General features: G+C 37.7%; 3 protein-coding genes across 5 annotated transcripts; 2 read left to right on the top strand and 1 right to left on the bottom strand.

The window, feature by feature from the left end:
• The first annotated feature begins 4,737 nt into the window (after positions 1 to 4,737).
• Positions 4,738 to 5,694, top strand: LOC100699185 (natterin-4-like). The gene has a single exon (XM_003460175.2). It carries the CDS (start codon positions 4,738 to 4,740, stop codon positions 5,692 to 5,694), a length of 957 nt encoding a protein of 318 aa, XP_003460223.2.
• A 2,682-nt stretch (positions 5,695 to 8,376) lies between these two features.
• LOC100690731 (natterin-3) lies at positions 8,377 to 13,976 on the bottom strand. Of its 2 annotated transcripts, none has more exons than XM_019366198.2 (4): positions 13,891 to 13,976; positions 10,888 to 11,091; positions 9,938 to 10,031; positions 8,377 to 9,652 (listed from the first exon to the last, which is right to left on the bottom strand). In XM_019366198.2, exons 3-4 carry the CDS (start codon positions 10,029 to 10,031, stop codon positions 8,565 to 8,567), a joined length of 1,182 nt encoding a protein of 393 aa, XP_019221743.1. In that variant the 5' UTR covers positions 10,888 to 11,091; positions 13,891 to 13,976; the 3' UTR covers positions 8,377 to 8,564. The 2 variants fall into 2 exon arrangements, with proteins under 2 accessions (XP_019221743.1, XP_013126388.2); XM_013270934.3 differs by lacking the exon at positions 13,891 to 13,976 and adding an exon at positions 11,876 to 11,972.
• LOC109204646 (natterin-3) lies at positions 11,852 to 14,377 on the top strand. Of its 2 annotated transcripts, XM_019366196.2 has the most exons (3): positions 11,889 to 11,934; positions 12,176 to 12,253; positions 12,929 to 14,377. In XM_019366196.2, the coding sequence occupies exons 1-3, from the start codon at positions 11,925 to 11,927 to the stop codon at positions 14,092 to 14,094; spliced, it is 1,254 nt and encodes a 417-aa protein (XP_019221741.1). In that variant the 5' UTR covers positions 11,889 to 11,924; the 3' UTR covers positions 14,095 to 14,377. The 2 variants fall into 2 exon arrangements, with proteins under 2 accessions (XP_019221742.1, XP_019221741.1); XM_019366197.2 differs by lacking the exon at positions 12,176 to 12,253 and having other exon boundaries at positions 11,852 to 11,934.
• Positions 14,378 to 18,132: the final 3,755 nt, after the last annotated feature.

The raw sequence follows: 18,132 nt of genomic DNA, 5'->3' as shown, positions 1-18,132 counted from the left end.
CCATCAATGTATTTTCACTTAAACAAGCAGCTATTTTTTATGTGCATTAAAGTTATATAAAAATGTAACAGTGCAAATTCCTTGCTGACAGTTTAACCAAAAGGCATTTCCAGTGGAAATTGGCCGACACATCCTCAGCATAACCATGTATAATATCCACAAAACTTAAAAAGAGGTTATACACACACAATACGGTAATATTATGTTGAAGCACAGTACGTATCACTCCGCGAGGCTCCTGCCTACGATAGTCGTAATGCTCTGACAATCCATCAAGCGGTGCAGCTTCGTAGCTTAGCAAAGTCCTACTGAAACATCTGACAGATTTTCGGGCGCCGTGTACCACATAAAATCGTTTCGAGGTCAGTAAACACAACCAGAATTCATACATAAGGCACACGGGATTATAAGGGGCACTGTCGATTTTCAGAAAAATCAAAGGATTGATTTTAAGTGTGCCGTATTTTCCAAACAACACGGTAATAACGATGGCCCGCTAGCATGCGCTACCAAAAACAGTGCTTTGTTGTGTATCTGACGGACGAAAGCTAAACCAGTTCCACACCACTGAAGTTGCAGCATTTTTACAAACCAGTTCTGGTTCATCAGTTTCATTTAACGATCCACTTTAGCTCTTCTCATTCTGCGTTGCCGCCATGTGCATATGTAAACAAAGGCACTGCGCATGCGCGTTTTACCCATATTCTATCGCGATATTTCATTTTCCTATCGTTGCCCAAAATTACACCGGTATTACCGTGAACGGTATGATATAGCCCAGCCCTACTTTGCACCCCTGATGATCCACCAGGACAAACTCAGCAGTGTGTGAGGAAGAGGAGGAGGAAGAGCCAGCAGCAGCTGACAGATGGAGAGAATAGACAGACTGTTCCCTGTTTGTGAAGGACTGCTAGAAAAGTTTAAAATAAGTAGTTGTCTGTCCTGAATCAGTCTTATTAGGTAATGTTCAAATAATGTTATCATTCCAGTGTTTTCAGTGTGGGAGAAAGTACTCAGGGCCTTCAAGTTACACACTATGAAAGGCAGCAACAAGTTTAATATTCAGAAACCTAAAGTATGTATCAGCAGCAGAATGGAGCTAAAGATAAATGTTTGTTTCAGTTCTATGAAGCTTTGAGTATTTTGGATTAGTAGTACTGCTGTGTTTGTTGCATCATATTGCTGTAATTGTTTATATGCTTTATATATTCTGAGGTAAGTTGATCTATAGTGTTACATCATATTCTATAAGGATGTTATGTGTTTGTTTACTTTCTGCCCAGTTTGACCCATTTAGCAGAAGTCGGCCTGTTTAAGGCTCTGTTATCTATTCTGTATGACTTAACGCAGTTATGACATGGTCTGATTTTATCACCCAATAAAGGAATATTTAATATATCAGTCTACTCTTCATTCTATCAGAAACAGTTATCACAGCTCATACATTTGCTTTTTACACATATATGTAAGCATTGAGCCAAATTTAGAAATGCCAACATATTAACAGAACAGTACCTGTCTGTGATATATAATACATCTCTTTATATACAGTTTCTTGTCTTTGAGTGAAGATTTAAGGTGATAGGAAATATAAATAACTGCAACTTGAATCTTTACTGAAGCTCAGTATTTGACATAGAGTTCAAGCTTATTGCTGTAATATATCATAATAATCTAATAATAAATATAATATTGTCCATATTATATTTACATTACCAAAGTGAGATGACTTTAGTCTCGTGAACAATATTAGCTAATTATTGTTATTGGCTAATCTTAAAATGACTGTTCAGTACAGAAATGAAGCCCAACAATCATGTTTTTACAGTCCCGTGGTCTCAGCCTCAGATACTTATCAAATCACACAAAGCTCATATAAAAACAAATAGATGAACAAAAACAATTTTCTCCTTCATTTCTGTCAAACAATGCTGTATGTATTCTGTTACTCATCAACACTGCACTTAGACTGTCCCTACAAAGGATCAGCGAGCTAGTCCAGTGGCAAATGCATTAGTGAAGCATTGGTTTCATTTATTTTGGTCTCCAAGTCACAATTTTGAAGACATTTGGATAAGAGCCCTGTGTACAGCGGATTTTTTGATGGGTTGCTGGGAGTAAAATTGTTGATGATATCACTCTTAAAGATTGGGTATAGAAACATCATCAGTCTTTGACTGCTGAAAATGAGTTTGTACAGTGATGGCTAGAAGTGAAAAAGGGCTCAGAGAGATTTCACTTCAATTTTCTTTTATTTATATAGCACCAAATGATAACAAAAGTGGAGATATGACAAGCAAGACATGCTGTGGAAGAAAGCCAGAGACTGATAATAACTCATAATTAAATGCAGAGGGGTATATAAACATATAGTGAGTGTAAAGGGAAACTCTACTGTGTGGGAGTAGAGTTTAGTTCTGGGGACCAAGAACACAGGGAGGAAAATATGACCTGTTTGGCTGGAGTGTCTCAAAGGTCAACAAGAAAGGTGGCTCAACAAAATTCAAACTTCTACAATCCAGTATGAATTAGAAAAAAAAATAAATTCAAACCCATTCTCTTTCCAGCTCGTTAGCAGGTCACCGATGCACTTTGAAGGGAAAGCTTGGAACCAGTGCCACCATGTTTGTTCAATTTTATTGAAGCAGGAAACATTTTTAGTAATGAAATAATGTGGAATGTTCAACCACCTACTTCCTTTACACTTTTACCCTGTTGTAGTTCCTCGTTACTTTGAATTAACAATTGTTTGTCAGAGATGAAAATGCCAAATATGCACAAGGAACTAAATATGCATATGTCTTCAATAGCACTGAACAGAACAAAGTGCAACTGCCAGGTCGTCAGGCAGGTATAAATAGTCATACCAGCTTCTAGACAAAAAAGAAAAAAGCTCTTTATTTTATTTAATGAAAGCACAGTACTGTTAATCTGCTCAAAGAGGTCCTACCATTAAGTAACATCAACCTTAAATATTATCAGCTTCTTTCTATTAATGGTCTTCAAACCACAGGCCTTCCAGCTGGCAGTAATTAAACCATGACACAAAGCGCCATGACTTAATCCAGCTGTTTTAACAAATTACTGGACAATCTCCCACCTTCCTTTTATCTCAAAATTTTGAACCATTTGTCATTAATAATCTTTGGCTCTCTTCTTGCTCTGTTGCTGTAATAAAATCATATGGTCAACAGTACTGAACATTGCACTAAGGCTTACCAGGAAAAGCATAGTGATGAGTCCACTGTCAGAGGCCTTTAGATCATTTGTTCTTCACTCATGTTTTTTCACACACTACGTGTTTATACACCACTTTGCATTTAATCAATTGATTGGAGTATTTTTTTTCTATTTTCCTCCCTTCATTATTAACTGGTCATGGCAGAGGGCTGCTCCTCCCTGACCCTGGTTGTGCTGGAGATTTCTTTCTGTTAAAATTACTTTTATCCTTACGGCTGTCACAAAGTGCAGGCTCACAAGAGGTCATCTGATTTTGATGGTTTTCTCTGAATTCTTGTAGGGTCTTTGTCAACCTTTTTTTTTTTTTTTTTTTAAATCTTGTTATTTGGTTCTATATAATTAAAACTGAATACAAATTGAATGTTGTGCTGTGCCAAGGACCTAACAGGAAAAGCAGTGACATACAGGAAGTTCCAATTAAAAAGAAAAATCACCAACATTTTTTTTTATCGTCCACTGGTCCAGTTGGACCAGTGGAAGATAAAATGAAAGAATCCCCAAAGGGGCTCAGCCACATTCCAGCTACAATATATAAACCTGCAGCAGACTGAAGGTGTATCATGCTTTGCAGATTGGTGCAATGGTGAGTACGACTTAATGCCTTTTCTCTCTTCATCTTAAATTTTAATTATCAATTTATTTTTTGCTTTCCTTGTAGTGCTCACATACAAATGATTAAATGGTTTATTTCATTCATGTGCTGTGCCTTGAAACATCAAAAATACTCTGTGAAAGATGTGTTCTGATGTGCTTTCTGAGAAACTCACTGATTTGAGTCAGTCCAAACTTTTGACACAGTGTCTTAATCACTTACAATTTAGTGACTTAAGGTTTTTTATACAGTGCAGAGAACTGATAAATATTTTTGCTGTTTTTTTCATATCCAGATGAATCTGTCAGTGTTGCTGCTGCTGGCCTTGCCAGTTTTTTCCTCAGCTAGTCTTCATGATACTGAAAATACCATAGACGTGAGATGCGGTAAGCACAAAATTACAGCTCAAATTTGTGACCTTTATCAAAGCGTTAACTTATTACATTTTAATGTTTGCTTATTACCATTTAAAACCAAAAAGCAGGAACAACATTTAACATTGCAGGCCTTGAATCATATCACAGTACGGAAAATGTAAAAATGATGAAAAATTAGGGTCCTTGGGAAAATTTGTTTGGGATATACTGTTTCACAGTACCCCAAACCTAAGTACATAAAAAGAAGCATTTTAATTTAATAGAGGATACAGTTTTAAGAACAGATTTTAAAACCCCTTGAGATGTATTTGTTTTATGCAATATTTAGTTACTTAATTAAAATGGAATTTTTGATCTCTGTTTTGTGTTAAAAATGTTTGTTTGTCTCCCTCTTCTTTTTTTATGCACCAATGAACAGATTTAAATGATTGTCCTGAAGCAACAATGGACACATCAATGTTAAGAGTGGAAAATGCTTCTATGCTTTTAAGACAGAAAAAGCAGATTCAGTCTTCTGCTGGAGAAAGAATGGTGGTTTTGGAGTGGGTGGCCTTCGGAAACTCTCTCCCCAGTGATGCGGTCTCAATTTACAATGATTATGTTGGTCGCACTGATTATATCTGCAAATACGGTTGTGACACTGGCTTTTATACCCCTGGCAAGGGTCCTTATTGTTATTATCCCTCCAATGACAAAGAACACAAAGGCACCCCCTTTGATATACTAGTTAACAAAGACAACTTTGAGCTTCTGGAGTGGAAAGATGATTCATATGGTTCAGTGCCTCAGGATTCAGTCTGTCCCTGCTCCAATATATGTGTAGGCAGGGATAAATATGGACTTGGCAAAGTGGACATTAAAAATGAGGCTTTCTTCTTGCCTTATAATGGTTATGAATATTGGTACAAATATTATCAGGTCCTGACCACCAGTGACAATATAGTCAGTGAGCACATCGATGATGTCCAGTACGATCTGCAAAACTACAAAATCTCCAACTTAGGGATTTTGACCATGACAGAATCAACCATCAAAAACTATGATTGTAATCCAGCACAGAAAACAGATACCCTCACAGCAACATATCAAGTAGAGAAGACCTGGGAAACCACTTCTTCTGTTTCGTTGGGTGTTGAAACAACCATCACTGCTGGCATCCCTGAAATTATGGGCACAAGTGTTAAGATTAGCGTGGATGTGACATTCAAGTTCACTAAGAGAACAACTGTCACAGAGAGCATAAGCGATTCTTCTACCTTGACTTACACTGTGCCACCAAACCGCTCCTGCAAAGTTCTAATGAAGGGGCAAAAAGCCAAGCTCAACATCCCATTCACAGCACGTGTCAGCCGCACCTATGGTGATGAAAAGAAGACCACAACCACAACAACCATCAAAGGAGTGTATAATGACGTTCAAATGATAAATATTGAGACTGCGTTGGACCAATGTAAAATTTTAGATGAATCTAAAAAATGTCCATAAAATCTAAAAAGCTGAATAAAATGACCAGTTATATTCTATACTTTAAAAAAAAAAAAATCAAAATTGCTTTTTTTTTCTTAAAGGTCCTTGGCCTTGTACAATTTGATAACATAAAAACATACTATTTTGTTTATTCAATTCAGTTCAATTCAATTCAATTTTATTTATATAGCGCCAAATCACAACAAAAGTCGCCTCAAGGCGCTTTATATTGTACAGTAGATAGCACAATAATAAATACAGAGAAAAGCCCAACAATCATATGACCCCCTATGAGCAAGCACTTTGGCGACAGTGGGAAGGAAAAACCTCAAACATGTTTTATATGTTTCCATAAGATCTTGCCTGTTTGTTGTCAGCCCCACTGCATGTTTGCTGAGGAGGCAAAGTTTTGCTTCATGTTTTAAAGTGCTTTAGTTTTAGTTTTTTAATCTCACATTAAATATCAAATTTTAAAACTTGGGCAAGTGCAAAATATTTGAAAGTTTGCACTGATTTTTGTGTCAATCAATAAAAACTGATTTTTAACTTAGTTATATACTATCAATCGCATACTTTAATCCTATTCTTTGTATATCCCTTATTTTTAAACAGACTTGATTGATTTATATTAGCATGGAATGATTTGCATTAGTGAACATGAGACTTTAAAATGTTAAATGAACTTACATGTGCTGCATAACATTTTGCTTGTTTGCTTATTATGCAAATAAACACATGTAATTGAATACATTATTTTGCATATCAAAAGTCTTTTCTTTCAAATGTCTATTAATTAATGACTACTGATTGAATTCCACTGAATCTTTTATATAAAATAACAGAAAGAGAGAATTTAAAGCTTACTTCTAACTTGCATAAACATATAATATGGAAGGACTGACTTGCTTTTGGCAGAAATCAACAAGTCAGTAAAGCTTTCATTGAGCACAGACTATTTGTGAATTACGCCCAGTGGTTTGTGGACAGACAAAAGGCACTCTTTGTTGGGTCTGTGTTTAGCAGGCCCACTAGTTCAGAGACTCATCTCCCATGAAGAAAGCAAGACAAACAGCTTAACCGGTTTTAACTTGCTAGCAAGGGGAGCCTGGTCAGCAGCACTTCTGCCCTCGACCTCAGACGACTCCAAAGAACCAGTCTCCCCTGCAGCCTTTTATTCTGTGACACACAGTTTCACAAACACCCATTGTAAAACCCCGCTGTGGTGGGCCATAAAACTAAGGCACGATACCACTTTTTTATGTCCGATACCGATACCGATATCATAAATTTGGATATCTGCCGATACCGATATGAATCCGATATAGTGTGTTTTTTAATCAATAAAACTGTTTTTTTAATATCTTGCTGCATTTTGTATAAGTTCATACTCAAGTTTAAATAAACAACAACACTAAAGCTATTCTGTTATACCTGTATGTAAAAAATACACTGCACCCAAAATATTTCATAGTTCAGGAATACTGATCAATCTAATAAACTTAAACCTGCTCCATCCTCCCTATTCTGGTATTTTAAAGAGTACTTAGCAGAAATATTAAGCAACCTAACTAATAGGGTTGCAAACTCCCAGCAAAAAAAAATAGGGAACCACCCCCCACCCTCCACCTCATGATGCTTAATCGATGTACTCAACTTTAATTTGATGCAGGGTGAAAAAAAATGCACAGAAATAAATTATTTTTCAAGAATAATTAAATAGATTCAACATCCTTCTTCAACAGAATTGCAGACTGCACAGATGGTATCTTCCCAAAGGAAAATGTACTATAGCTTACTAGGGTATATTAGACTTAACAGTTACTATATACAGTAATGGACTTCTATACATTTTACATCAGATTAAAACTTTGGGTGTAAGATTCAGATAATTATTTATTAAAAGCTAGACATTTTAAATGAGAATAAGAAAGAAAAGTATGTCTTTGTGCCCCCTTTTCCCTGTTAATGCCCTGTTGGCCCCCCTGGCTAAACTTTGCTAGATCCGCCCCTGCACAGTTACCAGCCGTCAGCTACGTAGAAAAGGATCCTGGTGTAGAAAGTAATATTAAATAAATTCTAACAACAGCTTATCAAGGTTAAACGTGCTGCTGTTGTTCAGCCGCTGGTTTCCTCTTTCTGGTGCAAAGTGGGCCAAAAACAAAGAAGAGAGACAGACTCGCAACAGAAAAGCCGATCAGCTGATCATTAATCAGTTTCATGATTGAATTAGCAGCAGGAGAGGGAGGGAGAGAGAATGAGAGGCAGTCGCTCCATATATCGGTTGTTAAGCTTAACGCGGGAATGCTTTACAAACATTCAGAGATGAACTTACACACTTGCTTTACTTCTCTCTGGGATAACTTCCTCGGAGATGAAATGCTGGTTTGGTAGCGAGGCTACAAATACACAGAGCTGCTCTATCACATGACGCATACTGCTCCGACGTGCTACGGTTATGAGCCGAGTTACGCGTGTAGCAAGTTTTGTGAGGTGCTTTTTTGATATTTAATGGATCGGATTACATTTTTTATTTCTCGCCGATATCCGATCCAGTAATTTAGGTCAGTATCGGACCGATACCGATACGTAATATCGGATCGGTCCATCTCTAGTACATATCTGGCCTTAATTGCCCAGATACCCTTTTTTGTATGTTCTGGTGATAGATTTTAATGAGCTAAATCAACATCATGCAGAAGACAGATTTAAAAAATGCCATATAGCTTTATTTTTGAATAAACTCATACACTTGCCCACATGAAAGATATTTTTCATTTACCAACAAAGATATGAGTGGTATTTTTTATTGTGACTTATCATTTGCTTCCATTATCACAATCACCAGATAAGATCAGAAAAATATGATTTAGTGTATCTTCTCCCAGGTTTTAGGGGCAAGGCTTGGCATCTATGACAGGTTCGCAGCGGTCCACCACTGCCCGGACTTCTCCGATCTGGACTCCGTCGTACGTCCCGGTGATGGTGGTCCACTGGGTTTCTCCGTTGCGGTAGGTTCGGCTGAGGCGAGCCGTGTAAGGGATATCAGCTTTGATCTTGCGACCCACCATGCGGACTTTGCAGGTGTGGTTTGGTGGGACTGTGAGTTCCACAGACACGGAGTGGCTGAGCGTCTCGATTATGGTGGTTCCCCTGGAGAACTGCAGCGTCTTCTCAGCACCAAGCTCAATGCCCCCAGAGCCGATGAAGGGGATTTCGGCTGTGATGCTGCCCGTGACACCAAGCATTGTGGCTCGTCCGATGTTCCAGGTAGTCTCCACCTCTGAGGTCTTTGTGATGGTGACTGTCTTCACCACTGTCTGGCACTCATTGTTGGTGATACCAGAGATACGCATGGTCTCAGGAGGATACTGGAAGATGGTGACCTCATCAATGCCGTACTTAACATCAGAGATGTGCTGGGTGTAGATGTCCCTGTTGATGGCAAGGACCTGGTAGTTCTTATACCAGTACTCATCACCTTCCCAGGGCAGGAAGAAAGCCTCAAACTGAGGAACAACCTTCCCGAGACCGTACTTGTTCTTCCCAACATAGATGTCAACTCCTGCACAGGTCCTCACCGAATGTTGTGGCAGTGAACCGTAGGAGCCTTCCTTCCATTCCAGGAATTCAAAGTTGTCCTTGTTAGCCAGGATCTCAAACTCAGGGGCGTAATACTCACGGTCACCATAGGGGTAGCAGCAGTAAGGTCCCAGGCTAGGGTTATAAAAGCCAGCCTCACACTTGTACTTGCAGACATAATCAATGCGCTCGGTATAGCCATTGTAGATGGAAACGGCTCCATTGGGCAGAGATCCATCCCAGATCAGCCACTGCAGGTTGACATTATCGCCAAAGAGGAAGGAGGAAGGCAGATCCTGTTGCTGCTCCAGGTCAGCAGGATTTAGAGGACCCAACACCTTTCTGTTACCAGTTGGTTCAGGGACCCGGCCCTCCAGCTCTGGTTTCAGTAAGGACACTATATAAGAGAGACAAAGAAAAGAAAAAATGCCATAAAACAGAAGAGATAAGTGTCAAACATCAACAACAATTCAGGCAACAATCTTTTATCTTTAATTTTTTCTTTTTTTTTCTAGCTACAAAATATGCAAAATATTCAGAAACTAAGTTTTTGTGGGCGATCTTTGGATGTTGAACGCAACACACTTCAGGTTTACTTCAGTTTAAGTGTTACTATGGGTGTAACACAAAGCTGTTATCCATATCTCTATACAATATGTCATAAAATGTATGATATGCTTACCTTTTCTGAGTTGTATGCTCTTCTTCACAATGTCCTGCAGACTGGCTGAGGACAGAGCCAGCAGGGCCGACAGCAACAACACAGACAGCTTCATCTGAGGGTGAAACACAAAACCTCTAAACTTAACACGCTTATGTTACCTTTTTACAAAGTAAATCTCACACATCAGAATATATTATTCCACCAATCCAGCTATCCAAATGACAAATGAGCTCAAATATTTTCTGGCGTAATATTTTACAGTTTCAAATATTATTTCTTTCTTTCAGTTAGTTTCAGTTGTTACAATATTTATCTTCACCAGTGTCAAACACCTTAAACCACAAAGAACTAAATTTACAGCCGTTTATTTTTGACTTTACTCTGAAAGGTTAGAATCCAACATAGTTAATTCTATTTGCACTGAAAACCCCCAAAATACAAAACAAATAAACATCTGTGCCACCACAATAATGCTTTATATTTAGTTTATTTTCTAAGTTACATGTTTGGGTCTATTGGGTCTATTTATTCTACCCCCCCCCCCCCCCCCCCCCCCACCGACCCAAAAGAGACAGTATTTATGACAGTAGTACGCATCAGTGAAACAAAACAAAGACAAATTTAAAGCATTATAAATATGTATTTGAATTATATTTTCATTATTTTTTAAAAACAATCATGTTATTATTTCCACTATCGATCAGGTGGAAGTTATGAACACACATATAGCATATAAAATAACTTTAAATTTGATGACTTATTGCCTTAAAATGGTAATAAAGCATTTCTTAAAACCACACTATATATTAAAATAGTAGAGTTCCTCTTGCCACATCTGATAAGGTTCTTATTTGACACACATTTATAAAATAAAAAGAAATATCCCACTTTATAAGAAAATTAACATCTGAATATGTCAGATTATTGTCATTTGAAATTTGAGCATGAATGTGCTGAACAGCACTCACCCTTACTGTCGCTCTCCGGTGAGTCCACCTTGGGTCACCTCCAGGTTTATATAGCTGATTTATGGCTGAATCATAAAGCAGACTCTGCACTTTCACTGTGTCTGGAAACTGACTTTGAGCAATAAACTGGTCAAAGAAAACTACTGGTTTTGTTGGGATCGTTGTCAGATTAGGATGAAATTCCTTTTCACGAATGTGTGATCTCTTCATCCGTGTAACCAGGACAAAAAGAGAACATAATTATTAATATACACATTAATATACATAACACATAAGATGTGTTTTCATAGTCGACAATGTCGTAGAAGTCTTCTTTTGCATTTAAGTCACCATAAATCATTCAAATGAAACAAAAGCGTGAGGATTTTTCCTTATTAGACTTCTTTGTGCCTCTTCTCTGCCACCTGTCCAATCAGTTCACCAGATATTACTCCAGGAAATAGCATCGCCATTCCTATATTACTTAAACCTTAGTAAACATACGTCAGGTGAGCGTGGGAGCCAGTAAATTGTTTTAGCGCCTCGATCCTTCAGGAACTGCCTGCATCCTCGCCACATTTGCATTGACGTGCACCAGGAGGAACCTGAGACCTGCTGCACCAGTGTAGGGTCTAACAGCTGGTCTACACCTCATTTATTTAACATCAAGAGTGTTTAATGGCCAAGCATTAAACAAATTGGTAAAATAATTATTTAGGAATTTGTCTTCGACTTCCTATTAACTTTATTTCTCTACGACCGCATTAAGTATATTTTATTCCAACAGTGCTGCAGGAAAGAAAAAATCTGTAAAGGCAGGCACTATTCCCTCAGCTTTTTCACAAATCACACCAAAGGTGAAGTACTGATATCAAGCAGTAAACAAAAATATGTGTTTCATCACAGAAATATAACAGCAAAATATTTTCAGGAAACTCCCTCACATCCTATTTTTATCGCACTGGTCCCCTTATAAGAGAGTGGAAAGAAAAAGTAAGTTCACACATACTTAATCACACGGAAGTCACAGGGCAGTTGAAGCAAGCGAAAGCAGACTGATGATGGAAGGTGAGCACTGCTTATTGCCAATTTTAACAAACGCTACACATTTTTAAAACAGGTTGTAAACGTAAAGAGTTTTTGTTAAACACATGTTTAGCTCCTCTTTCAAAGGGAATTCCCCATCTTGAGACAGTTCAGACTCTTGACTCAGTGTCTTCATAGCTTTGCTGTTCAGAGCTTTTATTGATTTTATACACTCCTGATTATATGATTTTTCCCGTTTTCATATCCCACATACATTTGCCAGTGTTGATGCAGCTGATCCTGCTAATTCTGTCTTCAGCCAGTTCTCATGACATTGAGAACACTACACAGCAGAAAGACGGTAAGCACAAACTGTCAGCAGAAATTTGGTAAATTATATGCTTATAATCAAATGTCTGACAGCAAATGTGATACAGAGGCTAATAACTTAATTTCATACTGTTTCAAATGGGTTTAAAAGTAAAAGGTATAGTGTGCCAAACAGACATAGAGCACAGCGCCCAAGCAGTATATACTTTTATTATAAAACACAGCAGCAGAATATAAATATGATTCTGCCCCTTATTTGGAGCTGGGCCCAGCTCCTGGCTAATCTTGCAACCTCAGGAACGGAAATCCCCCTCCAAGAAAAGAGCAGAAAAACAACCCGTCCCTCCCTTCCTTCCTATATTGAGTTAGGTTCCCAACACATGTTGTCACAATCATATTTTAGGAAATATGTAGAAGTAAAATATCAAGGAAATATTATTTTTTCCTAATAGCATAACAAGGAAATACATAGAAATAAAATGATAATATATCATATTTATGCATTTTTTTCCTATTGATGCTGTATAATGATGCTATTATACATTGTATTTCGATATTAAAATGCAAAATGATGCAAATTAAAGTAATTAATTAAAAATCTCAAAATGTTTATACTGACACCTTTACTCTGGTGGTTTTGTGTCCCTGCATTTTAAAGTTTCATGCATGTCCTTTTCCTTTTTTCGTTATCCACTTTTATCCACAGGAACAGATTCCAGTGGCATCCCTCCAACTGCAGTGAACAGACTGATGCAAACAAATCTGCCACTTCTAAGTGTTCATAACTTCAGACAGAAGAGGCAAGTTCAGTCGTCCTCCGTTGTCCCTATCAATGGCACTAACCTGATGTGGGTGACCTGGAACAGCTCTCTTCCTAATCATTCCGTCTCACTTTACAATGGTGATACTGATCGAGTTGATTATATCTGTAAGTACAAGTGTGATGCTGGCTTCTATACGCCCAGCAAGGGTCCTTATTGCTACTATCCTAGTGCGATAGAAAACAGAGGTTTTCCATTTGAAATATTGGTTAACAAAGACAACTTTGAGATCCTGGAGTGGAAGGCTGATTCGTATGGTTCAGTACCGAAGAATTCAGTCTGGACCTGCTCAGGGAAGCAAATATATGTGGGCAAGAACCATTATGGACTGGGGAAGGTGTCCACTAAAGATAAGGTTTTCTACTTGCCTTATAATGATAAAGAATATTCATACAACAACTATGAGGTCCTGACCATCAATGAAAATGTCATCAGCCAGACGATCTACAATGTCAGATACAACAAGGATCATTCTAAAGTCTTCAAATTTCCTCCTGAGGTCATGCATGAAGCAACCATCAGCAACCATGAATGTTACCCAGTAGTGAAAACAGAGACTCTCTCAAAGACATATGAGGTGCAGCAGAGGTGGGACTTCACCTTTTCTATCATGTTTGGGGCTAAAACAACTATTACGGCTGGCATCCCCTCCATTGTGGAAGAAACTCTTGAAGTCAGCACAGAGGTGCAATTTCAGTTTACAACAGGAACCACTGTGACAGAGAGTATGACTGACACTGCCTCTGTGGAGCTTACTGTGCCACCAAACCACTCCTGTAAATTTTCCACTGTTCGGCGCAAAGAAAAAGTTGAGATGTCATTCACAGCACTCCTCAGGCGTACTTACGGTGATGGAGAGATCCACACAACGTCAATCACTGGGACATATGACAGCATTCAGGTTGGAAAAATCCAGGCTGTGGTGGATCGATGTGAACTTCTAGTAAAATTCAAGCCTTGTCCAGTCCAATGCAAATCCAGTGTGATGTCTGATGATGTAAACCTTGTTTTTCTTCTCTTTACATCATTTTCCTGTTCATACTGGATTTGAATCAGTATGCGGTGACCTCTGCTATTGTCCATTGGCGTTGAATAAGACTGAAACAGCAAATTATTAGATTAGTTTTAGTTTACATTTTACCAGCTTTTATGCAAACCTTTCTAATGACTGTAAACACCAATGAGATATATCATTCCTTCATGTTGGCTTCACTTTTTAGACCTGGAAATGACAATATTGTTTTACCATTTATTGTATGTTTATGACAGGAAACACACTCTTGATATTACCTGTTTTACAAACAATGTGGTTGTTGTTAAAGGTCAGTATAGAAGCTGCTACTAGAAATTCTCTGGTGCTGCTGACTTCAAGCCTGAAATCAAAATGACAGAAACCATAAGGTGGATCATGGTGCTGTGTACCTAAGATTTATAGAAAAATATTTTACTGCCACTAAAATCCAAAAAGAGTAATAATAATACAACAGGTGAAATGCAATATTGGTTAAAAAAGAAGAAAAGGACACCCCTTTTTTAATTTTAAGGTTTTACATAACTGGACATAATCTGGTCCTTAGTCTTAGAAACAGCAGAGGGAAATATTTTATTCAAGCCAACATGATCACAGGAAAGAGTTTAAAAAGACATTATTTTTATTTGTATATATTTTGTATATTATATATTATATTGTATATTATATATATTTGTATATTAGTTTTTTGTTCACTACTAACTTTGTGGCATTACCTAAATATATTATCTCCCCCCACTGGTAATGCAATTTGTGCGTGTCCATTTCACATTTTGTCGATATTGTTATCAGATTAAGATTAAATTCCTTCTCACGAATGTGTCACTTCTTCATCCATGTAACCAGGACAAAAAGAGAACATAATTATTAATATCTGTTACATTGGATGGGCCCCTGACAGATTTTAACCTGTAATCTTCATCAGATTATATATTCTATGCACCATTTCTGCTTAGTACAGACAAGAAATGACCAAAACAGGAACCAGCTTTTAACTCGCTCATTCAGTTTCTCTACTCAGTGACTGACGTAACCAAGATGATTGCTGCACTGCTGTTATGTAATAACTTTGGGAGAGAAAACAGTAAAACCAAAGCCTTCCAGTACTGAAGCCACTAAAAAAACTCACCTGTTTCTGTAAGTGAATGTGATTTAATTCAGTTTGATATTGCAGGTAAGTGTCAGGTTTCTTTTGCTGTAACTTTTGAAATAACAGCTTTTGCTTTAAAATAAACAACACAATAAGTAGAACAGTAATTGGGGAGTGACCAAGCCAAGTATTGTTGAGATTTTAAAAGCATTTCACATGAAGATAGGGGGCTCTTTATGAGGAGTAGTAAGAACTATAAATAAATTATGAAATGTATGACTGAAATAAGCAGTTTAAACACTGTTGCAATGTAAATCTCCTGCTAAGCAAACCAGCATTAAGACATCTGTATAGTGGCAGAGTAGAAAGATCACTCAACAGCTGGTTTTGCTGATCAGTTTTGATCAGTAAAACCAGTAAAAGTTTGTCTTTCAGACACCTGGCAATGTCTGAAAGACTAAAAAGGTAACTTAATCTTAGGAATCATCATTAATGAGTGCAGATAAAACGTAGAATAATAATCAGGATTCTTAACATATAACAGACTGATAGGGAAGTTTGCTGTATTTTCTAAACTTTTACTCTTTATCAGTAACTTTCAGTGTATCACATGCTTGGAAACTATGAGAAACATACATAGTAAAAACAAACCCATTCACTGCTTCTGAGTGAATGGGTTAAATGCAGAGAGGAATTTCCCTACGGGGATAAATAAAGTATATGTTAAATAGGAGCATGCAAGTCATTTTTTTTTATCACACATACATTTATTGATCCAAACTGAATGGACACTCAACCACAAACGTTTGAGTATCAAACCCACAACAATGGAGGTCCTGAAAGGAATGTATGAGAACGCTGCAGCTTTCTTGTCCATGAAGAACAGCTATAGTAATACAGGATATATGAGTTGTATATTGTGACTCTCTCTCATTAGCTGGCGATTACTGGGTCACAGTGTGTGATAAGCAAAGTGGTCTTTTAGCGCCATCTGCTGGATTTATCAGATATTCAAGTTCAGGCCTTTCAGGGGTTTATACTGTACCTACACTGGATTTTTAAATAAAGGTGACCATATCTGCTCCTTTATTTAATTTGTTTTGATATTTTTTAGTGTTTAATCCTGGCTAGATTATTATTTATAATGTGACCAACTGTATAAAGCTCCCCACACAGCTTTATATTTTCATATCTAGTATTTGTAAACACCCACCACTAATCTTATGCCAGGCAGTCTCTCCAGTGAAATGCACAATAAAGCTCTGGTATGTGAAACCCAAAGGAACCCTGCAGATGAGGACATATAGTTTTTAATATTGTGAAGTGTCCAGATGGGTCCAGATCTCTGCCTCACCCTGGTCCACATGAAGCTAGAAGCTACATTCAAGCTTCCATCATCATCTTCACCACCATCAGTGTCTAAACTCCAGGGGGGTCATGTCCTAACTTCTATTACCACTGGGATTATGTTCTGCTGTCATTAGTGTCTAATTGCCAGATAGCTTAATTAAATGCGAATCGGGCTCCACGGTGCCAAGCAGAGAGATTTGGGCCCACCAGAGGGCATCAGAGCTCAAGCCACCATCATGAAGTCTGTTTCTGATTGTTTGGTCAGAGACATTATTTAAACTGCTACAAAACAAGAATTGTCCAGTTTTCATATGATATGACCCGTGTGTATTCTAGGACAGGATGTTGACACATGTGCTAAGAAAGCTGAGATCCTTTAATTGGTACAAGAAATGTCTACGTTTATCTATTTGCCACTTGTGGTGAGGGCAATATAGACTGCAGAAATAAGGAACACATATAAGATCACAATGGGAAAATAAATCATGGTTAGATATCTATACTGAGATGGACTGGGTAACATCTCAGGAATGAACTGGTGGCATGTCGCTTGATGGAAATGAAAATGATCAACTTAAAGAGGGATGAATTCAGAGACTCTCCTTCACAGTAAAATGTAAAGCACATGCCATGTACGACATGTGCCCATATGAAGAACTGCCTCTGCCTCTCCACACCTGCTGCCTCTGATTAGAGATCACAATAGTAATTTTCTCTGTGCTCTCAAGAAAAAAATATCTATAACCACAGAAGATGTAAAATATATATTTCATAACACTGCACTGGACAAACCTTGATCAGTTGATTTCCTCTGTACAGTGCAGAAGAGCATCAGTCAGCAAGTCAAGGTGGTGAGATGGCTTCTTCTTCATTCTTCTGAGAAAGCACCACCGTCTCTCCACACCGTCACCATCTGTGAGCACAAACTGCTGCTGAGCCAGCATGTAGAAAATCACATACAGAGGTTAGGAATATCACTACTGTTAAACATTAGAGCTCAAGTTTGGATAATTCAATCTAAATACATCAAACTAGCTCTTAATTTCAGCAATCCAGTGAACAGACTGGAGATTAGAGGAGAGATGGTGTTATAGCCAGGATTTTACAATTATAGCCAATGAGATGTTGCATGGCGTAGCATCTACTCATTCTCAATGAATACAGTATGATATTGTTTTCAATTAACGTGTAAAAGTAACTTAGCAAAATATTCACATTTTTTTAAAAAAATATTGCAATTCTGAATGAACAAAATATTGAAAAAATTGTAATATTCTGCATTCTCTAATACAACAGAAAACATATTAATTATAAAAAATAATATTATATATTATAAATATATCGAAATATTCCCTGGTTACTCTTCCCCGGTAACAGCATTCCCAGACCACAGTCCTCTGTTTTCTTTAACCAGATCCTAATTCACTGGGCATAGTTGGCACAGGATTACAACAATGTGATCAAACGTACAGGGAGTGCAGAATTATTAGGCAAATGAGTATTTTGTCCACATCATCCTCTTCATGCATGTTGTCTTACTCCAAGCTGTATAGGCTCGAAAGCCTACTACCAATTAAGCATATTAGGTGATGTGCATCTCTGTAATGAGAAGGGGTGTG

This window comes from Oreochromis niloticus, linkage group LG12, assembly GCF_001858045.2.
Source record: "Oreochromis niloticus isolate F11D_XX linkage group LG12, O_niloticus_UMD_NMBU, whole genome shotgun sequence".
Taxonomy (NCBI): domain Eukaryota; kingdom Metazoa; phylum Chordata; class Actinopteri; order Cichliformes; family Cichlidae; genus Oreochromis; species Oreochromis niloticus.
The sequence above is the reverse complement of the archived record's forward strand: the minus strand, read 5'-3'. Positions and strand labels throughout refer to the sequence as shown.